The sequence below is a fragment of the Bos indicus genome, chromosome 21 (genome assembly GCF_029378745.1).
Source record: "Bos indicus isolate NIAB-ARS_2022 breed Sahiwal x Tharparkar chromosome 21, NIAB-ARS_B.indTharparkar_mat_pri_1.0, whole genome shotgun sequence".
NCBI classification, from domain to species: domain Eukaryota; kingdom Metazoa; phylum Chordata; class Mammalia; order Artiodactyla; family Bovidae; genus Bos; species Bos indicus.
Genome location: NC_091780.1, coordinates 58,190,260 through 58,206,874, shown reverse-complemented (window position 1 = coordinate 58,206,874; position 16,615 = coordinate 58,190,260). Strand labels below are relative to the sequence as shown.

The following is a 16,615-nucleotide window of genomic DNA, read 5'->3' as shown; positions in this document are numbered from 1 at the left end:
GATGTTTGTGGAAAATAGATTTAATAAAAGGAGAAAGTAAACTCTAAAAAAGCGGCAGAAATAATAAATAATTCCAAAACTTGTTCCTTATAAAAAAAAATTAACAAAATAGACAAACCACTAACTAAATATATAGGGGAAAAAGGTGGTGGGGATTTGGGAGGGAAAAAAACAAAATGCACAACATTAAGTACACAACATCAGAAATAACAATAAGAAAATAAAACATCAGAACAGGGGAAATTAAAAATTTTCTAAATGATTATTTTTCTTAGTTCTATGCAAACAAATTTGAAAACTTAGATGAAATGGAAAAATTTTAGAGAAATAAAACTTACCAAAATTGACCCCAGTAGAAACAGAAAGTCTAAATAGAACAAAGATCATAAAGAAAATAAAAGAAGTTAAAAAGTTTCACTATTAAAAAAAAAAAAAAAACACTAGGCCAGATGATTTCACATGGGAACCCTAATAAACTCTGAAAGATCAGAAAACTTCCAGTGTTACTTTAATTATTCCAGAGCATAGGAGAAAAAAAGGAAATCTTCCAAACCCATTTTATGTAGTGAGTATAACACTGTTCCCAGAAACTGACTAGAATCACTCCCCACCCTATCCCTCCAAAAAACAATGGACCAATCTAACTTACAAATATCAATGCAAAAATTATTAAATAAAACATGATAAACTCCAATCCAGCATATTAATGAATAGAAGTCATATGGTCTCCATAGATAAAGAAAATGAACTTGACAAAATTCAACACAACTCAAGTTTTTTAACTCAATAAAATAAAAATTCATGGACACTTCCTTAATACCTTAATATGTTACCTCGACACCCCCAAAAATCTTAATAGGGAAATTAGTGGCTTTCCTACTAAGATTCAGAATGACACAATACTCAGTCTCTATGCTATATTTAAAGTAGTGTTGGAAATATTTGCCAATGCAATTATAAAAGAGAAAGTAATTAGAGAAAAAAATTGGATAGAAAAGAGTAAAATTATTTTCTATTTCTAGATTATATAATTATTTATATTTTGAAAACCCAAAGAATAGATGGAAAAACAAGTACAAAAATAAAATAATTTGGTAAAGTAGGGTTATAAAATTGGCATACAAAAAGTAATAACATTCATGTACAAATACAAAAATATAGAAGACAAACCTCAATTATGATAGAAAAAAATATATCAAAAAATGCCAAGCATAAGCTTAACAAGAAATTATAAAAAACACCCTTTCTAAAAGCACCTTTAGGAAAGCCACCAAAAAAACTTGAAAACAAATAGAAAGACATACCATGTTCCTAGATGGTAAAATTCAATATCCTGAAGATGTCAGTTTTCCTCAAGTTATTTTATAAATTTAAAATGATACTCAAAAATACCATCAAGCTTTTTTCTGGAGCTATGAAACTTGATTATAAAATTAGTTTGAAATACTAAAAAATAATAGCCAGAGTTTGGAAAATAAAAACAATATTGAACCAGGGAAAAGAGATTCAAGTACAATACTCTCAAAAAAAATTTAGCCTACAGTCTAAAAAAGAGAGGGAGCATAACAAGGATAATAAAGGGCAAGGATTGGCTCTCTGTGAATAAGTCATGCCAACTTCACTTCAGTGTCTTATTTCTTTGGGGGAATCTGGACAGAAAACAAAGGAAAGCTAAAGGTAGAATATACACATCTCAGCAAAGTGAACTCACAATAAAGGACAGAAATGGTATGGACCTAACAGAAACTGAAGATGTTAAGAAGAGGTGGCAAGAATACACAGAACAACTATACAAAAAAGATCTTCATGACTCACATAACCACAACGGTGTGATCACTCACTAGAGCCAGATATCCTGGAATGTGACGTCAAGGGGCCTTAGGAAGCAACACTATGAACAAAGCTAGTGGAGGAGACGGAATTCCAGTTGAGCTATTTCAAATCCAAAAGATGATGCTGTGAAAGTGCTGCAATCAATATGCCAGCAAATTTGGAAAAGTCAGCAGAGGCCAAGGACTGGAAAAGGGCAGTTTTCATTCCAATCCCAAAGAAAGGCAATGCCAAAGAATGCTCAAACTACCACACAATGGTATTTACCTCACATGCTAGCAAAGTAATGCTCAAAACTCTCCAAGCCGGGCTTCAACAGTACGTGAAGCTGGATTTAGAAAAGGCAGAGGAACCAGGGATCAAATTGCCACCATCTGCTGGATCATAGAAAAACAAGATAGTTCCAAAAAAACGTCTACTTCAATCTCACTGACTACGCCAAAGCCTTTGACTGTGTGGTTCACAACAAACTGTGGAAAATACTTCAAGAGCTGGAAATAACAGACCACCTATCTGCCTCCTGAGAAATCTGTCTGCAGGTCAAGAAGCAAGAGTTAGAACTGGACATGAAACAATGGACTGGCTCCTAATCAGGAAAGGAGCATGTCAAGGCTGTATATTGTCACCCTGCTTATTTAGCTTCTATGCAGAGTACACCATGAGAAATGCTGGGCTGGAAGAAGCATACGATTGGGCTGGAATCAAGATTGGCGGAAGAAATATCGATAACTTCAGATATGCAGATGACACCATCCTTATGGCAGAAAGTGAAGAGGAACTAAAAAGCCTCTGGATGAAAGTGAAAGTGGAGAGTGAAAAAGTTGGCATAAAGCTCAACATTCAGAAAACTAAGATCATGGCATCCAGTCCCATCACTTCATGGCAAATAGATGGGGAAGCAATGGAAAGTGAGAGACTTTATTTTGGGGGGCTCCAAAATCACTGCAGATGGTGACTGCAGCTATGAAATTAAAAGATGTTTGCTCCTTGGAAGAAAAGCTATGACCAACCTAGGCAGTATATTAAAAAGCAGAGACATGACTTTGCCTATAAAGGTCCATCTAGTCAAAGCTATGGTTTTTCCAATAATTATGTATGGATGTGAGAGTTGGACTATAAAGAAAGCTGAGCACCGAAGAATCAATGCTTTTGAAATATGGTATTGGAGAAGACTCTTGAGAGTCCCTTGGACTGCAAGGAGATCAAGCCAGTCAACCCTAAAAAAAAAAAAAAAAAATTAGTCCTGAATATTCACTGGAAGGACTGATTGTTGAAGTTGAAACTCCAATACTTTGGCCACCTGATGTGAAGAATGGACTCATTGGAAAAGACCCTGATGCTGGGAAAGATTGAAGGCAGGAGGAGAAGGGGTGACAGAGGATGAGATGGCTGGATGGCATCACCGACTCAATGGACATGAGTTTGAGCAAGCTCCAGGAGTTGGTGATGGACAGAGAAGCCTGGCATGCTGCAGTCCATGGATCACAAAGAGTCGGACACGACTGAGCTATTGAACTGAACTGAAAGTGAACTCAAACTGTAAGCTCCCCTAGAGCCTGGTACAGAGCCTGACACAGTGCAGACACTCAAAAAATATTTTTTGAATTAGACAATGGACAAGCTGGGACCTCCCTGGTGGTCAGTGGTTAAAACTCCAAGTGCCCAGTGCAAGGGGTACTGGTTCTATCCCTGGACAGAACTAAAATCCCTCATGTCTCTAGGCCTTGCCAAAAAAAAGAGAGAGAGAGAAAGAGAGAAAATGGACAACTTGATAAAATATGATTGGGTAGTACCACAATAGAATGCATTTGTAGTTGATGAAACTGTCTTATTTAAGATGTATTGATTAATGGTGCAAAAGTAACTCAAAACAAGCTATTTAATGGTATATCACATGCTTTTTTTACTTCTTTTCTCCCGATCAACATTGGGGGGGAGGTATTTTATATAGGGATGCATGTCACTTTGGTAAGTGATGCAAAACTACTGAAGGAATGGTTATTATGTTGAATGATAAAATCAGGCACAACAATGAGATGACACTAAAAAGATGAAGTTCAATAGTCTGTAGTGGGTTGAACTGTGTCCCCCAAAATACTATGTTCAAGTCTTAAACCCTGATACCCATAACTGTAAACTTATTTGGAAATAAGGTCTTTGTAGATGTAAACAGATTAAAATGAGGTCAAACTGGTTTAAGCTGGGCCCTAAATCCAATCATCTTATCCATGAGAGGGCAGAAAGAATAAAAACCACAATCACAGAAAACTAACCAAACTGTGACATTGTACAGGAGGCAGTGATCAAGACCATTCCAAAGAAAAAGAAATCCAAAGCAGCAAAATGATTGTCTGAGGAGGCCTTACAAATAGCTGAGAAAAGAAGAGGAGCTAAAGGCAAAGGAGAAAAGGAAAGATACCCACCTGAATGCAGAGTTCAAAATAGCAGGGAGAGATAAGAAAGCCTTCCTCAGCGATCAAAGCAAAGAAATAAAGGGAAATAATAGAATGGGAAAGACTAGATATCTCTTCAAGAAAATTAGAGATACCAAGGGAACATTTCATGCAAAGATGGGCTCGATAAAGGACAGAAATGGTATGGACCTAAAAGAACAGAAGATATAAAGAGAGGTGGCAAGAATACACAGAAGAACTATATGAAAAAGATCTTCATGACCCAGATAACCACAACTGTTTGATCACTCACCTACAGCCAGACATCCTGGAATGCGAAGTCAAGTGGGCCTTAGGAAGCATCACTACAAACAAAGCTAGTGGAGGTGATGAAATTCCAGTTAAGCTATTTCAAATCCTAAAAGATGATGCTGTTAAAGTGCTGCGCTCAGTATGCCAGCAAATTTGGAAAACTCAGCACTGGCCAAAGGACTGGAAAAGGTCAGTTTTCATTCCAGTCCAAAGAAAGGCAATGCCAAAGAATGTTCAAACTACCACACAGTTGGACTCATCTCACACACTAGCAAGTGAAGTCGTTCAGTCATGTCAGACTCTTTGCAATCCCATCGACTGTGGCCTGCCAGGCTTCTCAATCCATGGATTTTCCCGGCAAAAATACTGGAGTAGGTAGCCATTTTCTTCTCCAGGGGATCTTACCACCCAGGGATCGAACCCAGGTCTCCCACACTGCGGGCAGACTCTTTACCATCTGAGCTACAAGGGAAGCCCACACACTAGCAAAGCAATGCTCAAAATTCTCCAAGCAAGGCATCAACAGTACATACATGAACTGAGAACTTTCAGATGTTCAAGCTGGATTTAGAAAAGTCAGAGGAATCAGAGATCAAATTGCCAACATCCACTGGAACATAGAAAAAGCAAGAGAGTTTCAGAACAACATTTACTTCTGATTCATAGACTACATAAAGCCTTTGACTGTGTGGATCACAACAAACTGTGGAAAATTCTTCAAGAGATGGGAATACCAGACCACTTGACCTGCCTCTTGAGAAATCTGTACGCAGGTCAAGAAGCAACAGTTAGAACCATACCTGGAACAACAGACTGGTTCCAAATCGGGAAAGGAGTATGTCAAGGCTGTATATTGTCACCCTCCTTATTTAACTTATATGCAGAGAACATCATGAGAAACGCTGGGCTGGATGAAGCACAAGCTGGAATCAAGATTTCTGGGAGAAATATCAATAGCCTCAGATACGCACATGACACCACTCTTATGGCAGAAAGCAAAGAAGAACTAAAGAGCCTCTTGATGAAAGTAAAAGAGGAGAGTGAAAAAGTTGGCTTAAAACTCAACATTCAGAAAACTAAGATCATGGCATCCAGTCCCACCACTTCATGGCAAATAGATGGGGAAACAGTGGAAACAGTGACAGACTTAATTTGGGGGGGCTCCAAAATCACTGCAGATGATGACTGCAGCCACAAAATTAAAAGACAACTGCTCCTTGGAAGAAAAGCTATGACAAATCTAGACAGCATATTAAAAAGCAGAGACATTACTTTGCCAACAAAGGTCTGTCTAGTCAAAGCTATGGTTTTTTCAGTAGTCATGTATGGATGTGAGAGTTGGACCATAAAGAAAGTTGAGCATGGAAGAATTGATGCTTTTGAACTGTGGTATTGGAGAAGACTCTTGAGAGTCCCTTGGACTGCAAGGAGATCCAACCAGTCCATCCTCAAGAAAATCAGTGCTGAATATTCATTGGAAGGACTGATGTGGAAGATGAAACTCCAATACTTTGGCCACCTGATGCAAAGAATTGACTCATTTGAAAAGACCCTGATGCTGGGAAAGATTGAAGGTGGGAGGAAAAGGCGATAACAGAGGATGGGATGGTTGAATGGCATCACTGACTCGATGAATAAGTTTGAGCAAGTTCCGGGAGTTGGTGATGGACAAGGAAGTCTGGCGTGCTGCAGTACATGGGGTCGCAAAGAGTTGAACACGACTGAGCGACTGAACCAAACTGAACTAAATCCAATGAATGCAACATTTATAAGAGAAAAGAGAAGACTGGGTACAGAGACACAGAGATCACACGGGCCATGTGAAGACAGAGGCAGAGATTAGAGTGATATAGCACAAACCAAGGAATACCAAGGATCCCCAGCAATCACCAGAAGGTTGAAGAGAGGCAAGGAAGGCCACCAGAGGAAACAAGGCTTTGCCAGCACCTTTACTTTGGACTTTCAGCCCAGTAATCATGTAAAGATGTAAGAGTTGGACCATAAAGAAGGCTGAGTGCCAACAAATTGATGCTTTCGAACTGCAGAAGACTCTGGCGAGTCCCTCGGACAGCAAGGAGTTCAAACCAGTTGATCCTCAAGGAGATTAACTCTGAATATTCATTGGAAGGACTGATGCTGAAGCTGCAATACTTTGGCCACCTGATGTGAAGAGCTGACTCATTGGAAAAGACCCTGATTCTGGGAAAGATTGAAGGCAGGAGGAGAAGGGGACGACAGAAGATGAGATGGTGGGATGGATGGCATCACTGACTCAACGGACTTGAGTTTGAGCAAACTCTAAAAGACAGTGAAGGACAGGGAAGCCTGGAGTACTGCAGTCCATGGGGTCACAAAGTGTTTGACACAATTTAGCAACTGCCTCCAGAACTGTGAAAGAATAAAGTAGCCTTATTTAAATCCACCCAGTTTGTGGTAATTTGTTATAGCAGCCCTAGGAAACTAATACAGGGTTAAGCCAAGTTCTGTATCTTCCTACTGCACGATGGAGAATGAAGGAAAACAGGCTTAACAGGTATTCTTATGGAAAAGGTCTGGCAGTTTCAGCAGACCAGAGGCTCAACATTATAATACATAAAGCAAAAGAGATCCTTACATTTTGAAATATAGCTTGGAAGAAAAGCAATGACAAACCTAGACAGCATATTAAAAAGCAGAGACATTACTTTGCCTACAAAGGTCCGTACATTCAAAGCTATGATTTTTTTCAGTAGTAATGGACATAAGTTTGAGCAAAATCCAGGAGATGGTGAAGAATAGGGAAGCCTGGGGTGCTGCAGTCCATGGGGTTGCAAAGAGTCCAATAGGACTGAGTGACTGAACAACAGCTCTGCACTAGCGAAGGTATGTATAAGGTATTGAGTCTTTTTCAGATGCCACGTTTAAAAGAGGAAATAAAAAGCATCTGGAATGCATTTTTAAATGTAATGTAGAAAGTGCCTCAAAATTAAGTCATGTTATCACCCAATGTTACTGAGCAATTATTCTACATATACTTTGGCCACCTGATGCAAAGAGTCAACTCATTGGAAAAGACGCTGATGCTGGGAAAGATTGAAGGCAAAAGGAGAAGAGGGTGGCAGAGGATGAGATGGCTAGATAACATCACTGACTCAATGGACATGAGTTTGAGAAAACTCCAGGAGACAGAAAAGGACAGAAGAACCTAGTGTGCTACAGTCCATGGGGTTGCAAAGAGTCAGACATGACTTAACAACTGAACAACAACAAAAATTCTACATATATAGAATACAGTCTAACATCTAGGAAGAGCTCACCCAACTCCCAATGAGGTGGGGCTCTAACATGGGTACAACATGACGGGAAGCTACTGAAGGGTTTTAAAGGAAAGAATGATGAGAATGACATGGAAGCTTCTATATTTCAGATGGATTACTAAGGGAACTATGTGAGGATAGATTTGATCAGGACAAAAGGAGACAAGGGGAGATAAATTAAAAGGCTGGAATAATAGAGAAATGATGAATTCCATAATTATGATGGCGACAGTAAGAATTAATAGGAAATGAGGGATCTGAGGAATATTTAAGACATAAAGCCAGAGCACTAATACAATAACATTTGACTCTCAAAACTATTGTGAGAATGAATTACACTAATATATGTCAAAGTGCTTAATACACAATAGGCACAAACAATAGACATCTAAACTCTCCTTTCCAGAGATCATAAGGTTGAAATACATGTAACTCTGACAAGACAAACTGGTTATATGATTAGGAGTTATCTGTTGTCACTTCTGAGGCAAGCTCAGTTCAGTCACTCAGTTGTGTCCGACTCTTTGAGACCCCATGAACCGCAGCACGCCAGGCCTCTCTGTCAAGCTCATTTCTTCTTAAAATGCAAATAGCGTTATATATATAAATGTGTAGGTATATAAACACACACACATATATAAGTACCTATGTCTACAAACATATACACACATCCTTTAGATTTTGTCCTTGTGTTAGATCAAGCTTCTGAGACCAATGAAGAAATACACTCTAAAAGGCTGATTTCCCTCCAATTTTACTCCCACATCAAACAGGAAATGAGACTCACATGATAAACTATATGCTGTTTAGAAGTGTTGTCCTTTCGAGAAACGTCTGAAAGGAGAGAAAAACCAGACAGAAATGGAATGTATACATTGAAAAAAAAAGCTAAAAATTCTAAATGAAACGGTTGAGCTTTCCATACTAAAGGGAATGAGCTTATTGATAAGCATACATTTTTGCTTAAGGTAGCTTTTGATGCAATAAACATTTCATTTCTAAGCCAACATATGTGCTCATTTATGCTGAGCTATTAATATCTTTTCAGAATATGAAAAATAAATACACATGAATTTCCAACATAATAATACTGTAAGATGAAAATCCCAACTTAAAGCCTTTTTATTGACTGAGTAATCAACACATAAAACTTGAACAGATATGTTATCAAAGGATCCAAGTTACAACATGGAGCCCCTGACTTCAGATGTATTGTCACTTTATCTTAAAAAAAAGCTGCTGTGTGATAAGACAGCCTACCAATTAGGAATCGTAATTATTAAGCTGAATATATTAAGAGAAAACTTTAGCTAGGAGAAAGAACTAAAAATACAATGAACATTCAGGAAAAGTATCAGTTGTTATGAAATACTATAAAATTTGATTGAGCAAATATGTTTTAAGTACTTTTGATAACTATATTTTTAATTACTTATAAATCCATTTGAAAAGCATGTGAAAATTGTATATAATATGAACCTCATATTAACAAAAATATGAAATCTTCAAATGAATGATATCCAGAAACGTAATTATTCAATCCTTTCTTCCAAAAAAAAATATTTATTTATTTGGCTGCACCGTGCCTTAGTTGCAGTACGTGAACTCTTAGTTGCTACATGTGGAGTCTAGTTCCCTGACCAGGGATCAAACCCAGACCCCCTGCATTGGTAGTACACTGGACCACCAGGGAAGTCCCTGTAATCCTTCTTTGTAGAAGACACTTACTTCACCTTCAACCATTTTTACTTACTCAAGAAACAGTTTTTGTGCAACCCTGTGCCCTAGACAACGATCCACATGCTGAAGACACAGATTTGAACATAACACCATCTACGTGGTGCTAGTGGTAAAGAATCCGCCTGTCAATGCAGAAGATGCAAGAGACATTGGGTTCGATCCCTGGGTCAGGATGATCCCTTGGAGAAGGAAATGGCAACCCACTCCAGTATTCCTGCCTGGAAAATCCCATAGACAGAGAAGCCTGGCGGACTACAGTCCATAGGGTTGCAAACAGTCGGACTGACTACACACACACACACATACACACGGGGGAAGTTTAGGAAGACTCCAAATCTTTTGACTTAGGTGAATGCGTAGATCATAGTGCCATTTGCCAAAATGAGTACTGTAAAAAAGAATTACAAGTTTAGGACCAAAGACAATGCATATGGGTTTGAGTTGCCTGTAGGATGCTTGATACGGACAGAGGCCAAGAAACACGTTTAGACTAGAAAACTGAATTTGAGTGTTATCCACATAGAAGTGAGAGTTGGTACATCAAGAGTGAAGGAGAGAAAGAATCTGTGGGATTTGAAAAAGAAAAACAAGAATAATGACAGAACCCTGTTTTTAAAGACAGGGAGAAGAGGACTTCCCTGATGATCCAGTGGATAGGAACCCCCCACCAGTGCAGGGGACACAGACTGGATCCCTTGGCAGGGAAGATCCCACGTGCTGCCAGGCAACTAAGCCTGCATGCCGCAACTACCAGACCTTGCCCTAGACCCTGCGAGCCACCACTACTAAAGCTGCATGCCTAGAGCCCGTGTTCCGCAACAAGAGAAGCCACTGCAATGAGAAGCCAGCACACTACAACCAGAGAAAGCCCATATGTCTAAATAAACAAATATTTTTTTTAAAAAGATAAGGAGAAGAAAGGTAGCCGTAAGAAAAAAATCTGAATAGGAACAGTCAGCAAAGAAAGAGGAAAGGGAGAGATTAAATAGGGAATAGAAAAGCTAGTGTCAAACCATGAAGAGAAATCAGAGCTGAAAACCAGGTGCTCTTTTTGCTACCTACATGGTCAATAGCCAAACTCTAATTTTTACACATGTGAATAAAACTAGAGTTCCCTCTGTAAGAAGTTAACAATGTTGTGCAAAGACTTTTAAATGGCTACAGGTGGCAGTGCTATTCAAAGAAGTGCTTTTTATATTTTAGTCATATTAACAAATAATGTAATAAAAATAAATAAAACTATCTTTTGATTTCTCCAAGCATAACCCTTAAATATGTAAGGGATGGGGCAAGTTCAACTTCAAATCATAGTGCTAATTAGCTATACTCTTAAAATGTTTGTTTTGATGTAATCAAAAGATTTTTAGTTATCAGGATACATATGTTGAATAGGGTAAACACATTAAAAATGGCACACATTCATATTTCTGTAATTATTATAGTAAGTTTATACACAAAGTATCAGCAGGTTAATTTCCAAATTTGACAACTGTTTTGATGGATATTTATGTACATGATTTATGTAACCAGATGCTACACTGTCATCATAATACAAAAGGTGATGGATAGGCAGTTCATGCCTTAGAAATGTTCTGTAAGGATGATCAGTTAGTTCTCTGCTAGATATATCAAGTCAAGGAATTGTCATGCAGAGATTCCCTCCCATTCAAAATGGATTAGGTTGATTGCTATAGAAGAGACTTGGAGACAAAGAAAGGAGAATAAAAAATAGTTAATACGCTATATGCCATTTAACCCACTCCAGTGTTCTTGCCTGGAGAATCCCAGGGACGGGGGAGCCTGGTGGGCTGCCGTCTATGGGCTCGCACAGAGTGGGACACGACTGAAGCGACTTAGCAGTAGCAGCATACCATTTAAACAATGGCTATTCTTTTTTTCTGCTGCACTCTGGGGGGCTAGAGCCAAACATTATAATTATCCTTATTTTAGCAGTAAGCACAAGGTTTGATACTTGATGATAATAATAATAATAGCTAATATTTATTATGGTTGGGAAGATCCCCTGGAGGAAGAAATGGCAAACCACTCCAGTATTCTTGCTTGAAAAATCTCATGGACAGAGAAACCTGGCAGGCTACAGTCCATGGGTTGCAAAGAGTAGGACACAACTGAGCAACTGAGCATGAACACGAATATTTAGTAGTTTATTGTGTGTCAAGATTCTGTGCTGTGCACTTTTCATGGATCACCTCATTTATTCTTCACAACAACTATGACTATTCCCATTTTATGAATAATGCAGTTGAGGTTTAGAGAGGTTGAGTTAACTTGTCCAAGGTCACAGAGAATGTAAGAAGCAGAACTAGAATTTAAACCCAAGCAGCAGTCTGATTCTACAATCCCAACTCTTAACTTCTGCTGTTATCAAAAGCAAGCTTTTCTTGAAAGAGCACACCCAAAGTTCCAGATTGGGAAATTTTAACTCTTAAAAGACAGGAAAAACGGGGGGGGGGGGGGGGGGGGGTGGGGTAGGGAAGTGGATTCCTCTTTCTCCTCTTTAGAATAAAAGAACTACAAATTCTTATTTTTATCATTCTGTATCAGCCACATAAACATTTTCACTACAGTGAAGTTTCACTTTAAAACAAACAAACAACAACAACAACAAAAACACAGCATTTGGAGGAAAAAAGTTGTAACTCTGTGCAATTGCCTGGAAATTGCTAGGCAGCCTTCACCTTCTGTTATGATGTTCTGCACAAAGCATAGGAAACTGATTGAATGTTTAAAAACAGGCCCCAAACTATGTCTTAACTATACCTAGCCTCTCTTTGATCATTTATTTATTTTATGAAAGAAAATGCTACTACACAAAAATAAAATCATCTTTCACACATCTGGGATACATTACATTTCAAAGGTAAGTCACGTAATTTGTTTGGTTGAAATGCAAGTACTTCCTCTTACAGCTCAACCAAACTATGTCCACTTCCTGTACCAAAGAAACCTCTACCTACATCAAGAGGCCACAGGAAGAAAAATTACAGAAATAATATTTTGACACTGCATTAAGCCTCCATTCCCCCTTAGTCCTTAGGCAAGTGGTACTGTGCATGTTTCTGAATGCAGATAAGAAATGAACTTATTCTCCTTCCCGTGGTCTCCACATCCAACAGAGAGAAAAATCTCATGGCTCCCTTCCCTGCTCTTTCCCCTTCCTCCTAGCTATACTCCTACTGAGTCCAAGAATAAAATATCACAGATTTGCAACTTCTCTTTGTTAAAAAGTAGTCACCCTTTGCAAACAGCAACCGCACAGCCTTTCATGTGTCTGCTCTATTTTCAGGACTATAATGTGCACTAGAGTGTCAGCTCATCCATGTTAGTACATGTAAGAGAGAGACAAAAGAGATTCTTAACTTCCCTTCACCCTGAATAAAGACACCTAAAAACACCCAAAGCATCTGTATCCTTTTCACAGCCTACTCTCATGTTACCTCCTTTGCCCTCCAAAATGCTAACAGCTAACAAAGATAGTTGCTACTCCTACTCCTTACTTCACAGATGGAAACTTTGAGGCACAAAACTATTAAGTTAATTGCCCAGTTAATTGTGTCTCACAGTTAATCAGAACAGCATGAAAAATTCAAATCCACATGTTCTAACTTCAAATATGGCATCCTTACCATCATCTACTGATGAAAAAAAAAATCTGATTTTACAAAAATTCTAAATTACCTAAACTACATACTATGTGCACTACACAACCAAGTCAAATATAGATTATATTCATCTTGTCATTAACTGCCCAGGAAAGAGACAAGACAAAGAGTCCAGTGCATCTCAAAATATAACAAGGAAGAAGACAGTAATACTCACTGGCTTTCACCTGATATTACTTATATAATATGTAACTATAAAAGCAAATGACAGGTACTAAAATAAAATTTTCAAGGGAGTGATATTTTCACATGGGAAGTTCTGCACCAATTCCAACTATGTTACCATTACTCAAGATATAATGCATTCAATTTTTTCAAAAACCTCTGTAGAAGCAAAATTTATCTTTGACGTTTAGATTTAACTTGTCAAAATGGGCCCAAAAAATCACAAATGAGCTTCCTAATGATTTAGAAGAGATGGACTAATAAGTGGGGAATAGCTGTCAGTATCATAACTACCATTTATTGAGTACTTGCTATATGCTTGACTCACCACTCAACATTTATATATATATTCTCTCATTTATAATCACAACAATCCCGTTGGCATTATTATCCCAGGTTTACAGATGAGGAAATAAAGTTCAAAGAAGTCAATTATTTTGCCCAAGGTCAAATAGTAAACAGCAGAACGAGGATCCAAACTCAGGTAGTCCAGATTCCAAAAATAAACAAACAAACAAAAATTTATATAAAGGTACACGCACTCGATGGTAGGTGAACATAAAGGATCTCTAATGAACCATTGATCTGGGAATTCTTTGAGACTTCAGTTAATTTAATCTACCTGGTGAATTAAGTGACACACTGCATTTTATCAAACACAAGCTACTGCCCCAAAATACTGAGACTACTGTTTTCAGCATTTCACAAAATGGTTTTAACAGTCATTCCAAAGAAGAATTTAAAAGACTTTTAAGCAGTAACAGCATTAGCAACATAACTGTGTACTGCTTTGAAAGAAACAAGAGTCAATTCCATGAGCAGGTTTTGGTATATTTGTTATAAATTCAAAAGCATTGGTTAGTAAAAAACACCTTTTATTTATAGAAGTTTAAGTTCCTGAATCCTTCAAGTGCACTCAGGAAAAGGTTACATGATAATCAACCTACCAAGTACATACCAAAGGCCTACTAATGTGCACTGCAATAAGAGAGGCTATAGGAAACAGATTAGAAACTTCCTCTGTCCACAAGGAGTTAGCAGGTTGTTTCCAACCAAACACACAGCCAGTCATGACTGGGACAACTAAAAACCCCTGCTATTTGTTATAGTTTGTGTGAGCTGACCTACAAAAGAAACCTCTTTGGAAAAATAATTTGATCATTTTCCCAGAGCCCCTTTCACTTTCTTGCCAGCACTAACTCTTGCTTTAACCTATGGTTGGGGTTAGTTTCAGCATTAGTGCTGATATTGTTGATTTTTTCCTCACACTGAATCCAGAATTCTGCCTGGCTTTCGGCTCCCTCCCCCTTCTCTGCCTTTTAGCCTCTCCAACCCAAAGTGGAAACTGCAGACTCAAACTCCCCTATGGCTCCAGCAGCGAGAACTGGGCATGCTCAGAAGGCCAGGCAGGCTTTGGTTGCACTGACAGTTCCCCGCCCCTGATTTGCCGCTGCCCCCCTTCCCCCACTCCAACAACAGATACTGAAATGTTTATCTGAAAGATACGAGGCCTCTTTTCCTCAAGAATGACCCCATTTTAATTTCATTTCGCAGGGTCTTTCAGTCTTGCGAAACCCCACCACCAGCCGAGGAAGCCCGCATAATTTTTCAGCACCGGGGACAGCGCCGCGTTCCCATTAACGTCCACCCTCCCCCACCTTCTCTTGCACCCCCCCACCCCCCCCACCCGCCCCAACCTCAGCCCCCACCCCCGCACCAGCACGATGCCAAGGTCTCCCAGCAGCCGCAAACGCCGCAACTGCAATAGCTCCCAGCCGGAGGCCGGGCCGGAACGCCGGGCCGGCTGCTACTTACACTGCTCCGCTTTGGTGGACATGGTGCTGTCCAGATGGAAAGGCTTTGCCCCAAAATCTGTGTCGTGTGAGCTCCCTCGCTCCGCCAGCGATGTTGCGAGGAAAAGAGCGCATACCCCCCACCCCCCACCCCCTCGCTTTCCCCCTCCCTTAGGCCCGTGTCGCTACCATTCGGACAAAACGCACATCAAATTGCAGAATTCGGTCCCGGAAGGTTAGGAAATCGCCCCCGGAGAAATGGGTGGGATTTAATAGGCGGCCAAAGGCTTCCTGTCCGTCCCCTCCTGGAGCTGCCCGCGTTGATGTGGGCGGGGAGACCGAAAGAAGAGAGCAAGCTGCGGCTCCTGGTGAAATGGGGAAAATGGGCTCGACCGGGGGAGGAGTATTTCCATTCATAAGGCGCACGGAGGGGACGGGTGTTTCCCAGAGAAAAGCCTCTTAAAGTGCCGGAGTCCCCGACCATTTGGATCTCCCATTGGCGTTTTCCGGGCCTGTAAATCCTGCTTCGGGAGTAGCCCCCGATGCCTCAACGGGGTGACCGGAGAGGGACACAGGTGCGTCCCACGCTTGGTCTCAGCCTCCTAGAGGAAGGAGAGGGAGGCGGATCCGGGGCGGGCTGGAGAGAGCCAGGGCCGGAGGGTGGCGAGGATGCTCCTGAGGACCGCAAAGAAGGAAATGCAGAAGTAACCCTCAGCATGGCTTCCCGGCGTGCTGCGGTCCGTGCCCTCTGTCTCCCCTCTCAGATGGGCTCTCCTGCGGGTGATTAAGATGGGAGGTCCCAATGCCAGGGGGCTGTGAGAAGACTTTAGAAGTCGAGTCTAGGGAAGGAGGAGATTTCCTCCGATGGTGAGTGAAGCTGAAAGGAACACAGAAAAGGGAAATGCAGGATCGGAAACAGGAGGAACCAGCTGTGCGCCCATGCAACCACCCAGGAGGGAGACCGGCACCCTCTTCCTCTTAAGAAGACCCTCTGCTGGGAAACCAAACGAAGCCAATAGAAAAAGAAGGCGATGGAAACACACATTAAGCATATTAATAGGAAAATACTTAAATACTCAAGTACAGTGTGGAAAGACACTCTGAGCCTGGACTTGGAGTCAGAAGAATCAGATTCAAGACTCAGCCCTACCACTTACTCATTCTAGGACTAATCCTAATCTCACTAAGCCTCAGTTGCTTCTTCTGTAAAATGGGAACAATAAAACCTACAGTCACTGAAAGAGTTAGTGGGTGGGTCAAATGATATAATGGATGTCCAAGTCCTTTTAAAATGAAAGTACTGTACAAGTGCCAATCATTATGACGATTCTTAATTCAAATAATTTCAATAGCTGGTGTTAGCTGAGTTGGTTTAGCAAAAGCTTTGGGAACAGAACTGAGAG

The 16,615-nt window shown here is 40.1% G+C and overlaps 1 protein-coding gene across 10 annotated transcripts in view; it reads right to left on the bottom strand.

The window, feature by feature from the left end:
• UNC79 (unc-79 homolog, NALCN channel complex subunit) overlaps nt 1-15,959 on the bottom strand; it is a 288,494-nt gene extending 272,535 nt beyond the window's left edge. For 9 of the 10 annotated variants that reach the window (XM_070775586.1, XM_070775587.1, XM_070775589.1 and 6 more), the window contains exon 1: nt 15,235-15,337. In XM_070775586.1, the coding sequence (XP_070631687.1) occupies nt 15,235-15,256 (22 nt within the window). In that variant the 5' untranslated portion in view covers nt 15,257-15,337. Of the gene's footprint in view, nt 1-15,234; nt 15,338-15,419 lie in introns of those variants that run through there. The other variant, XM_070775592.1, reaches the window with a different exon arrangement.
• Nucleotides 15,960-16,615: the final 656 nt, after the last annotated feature.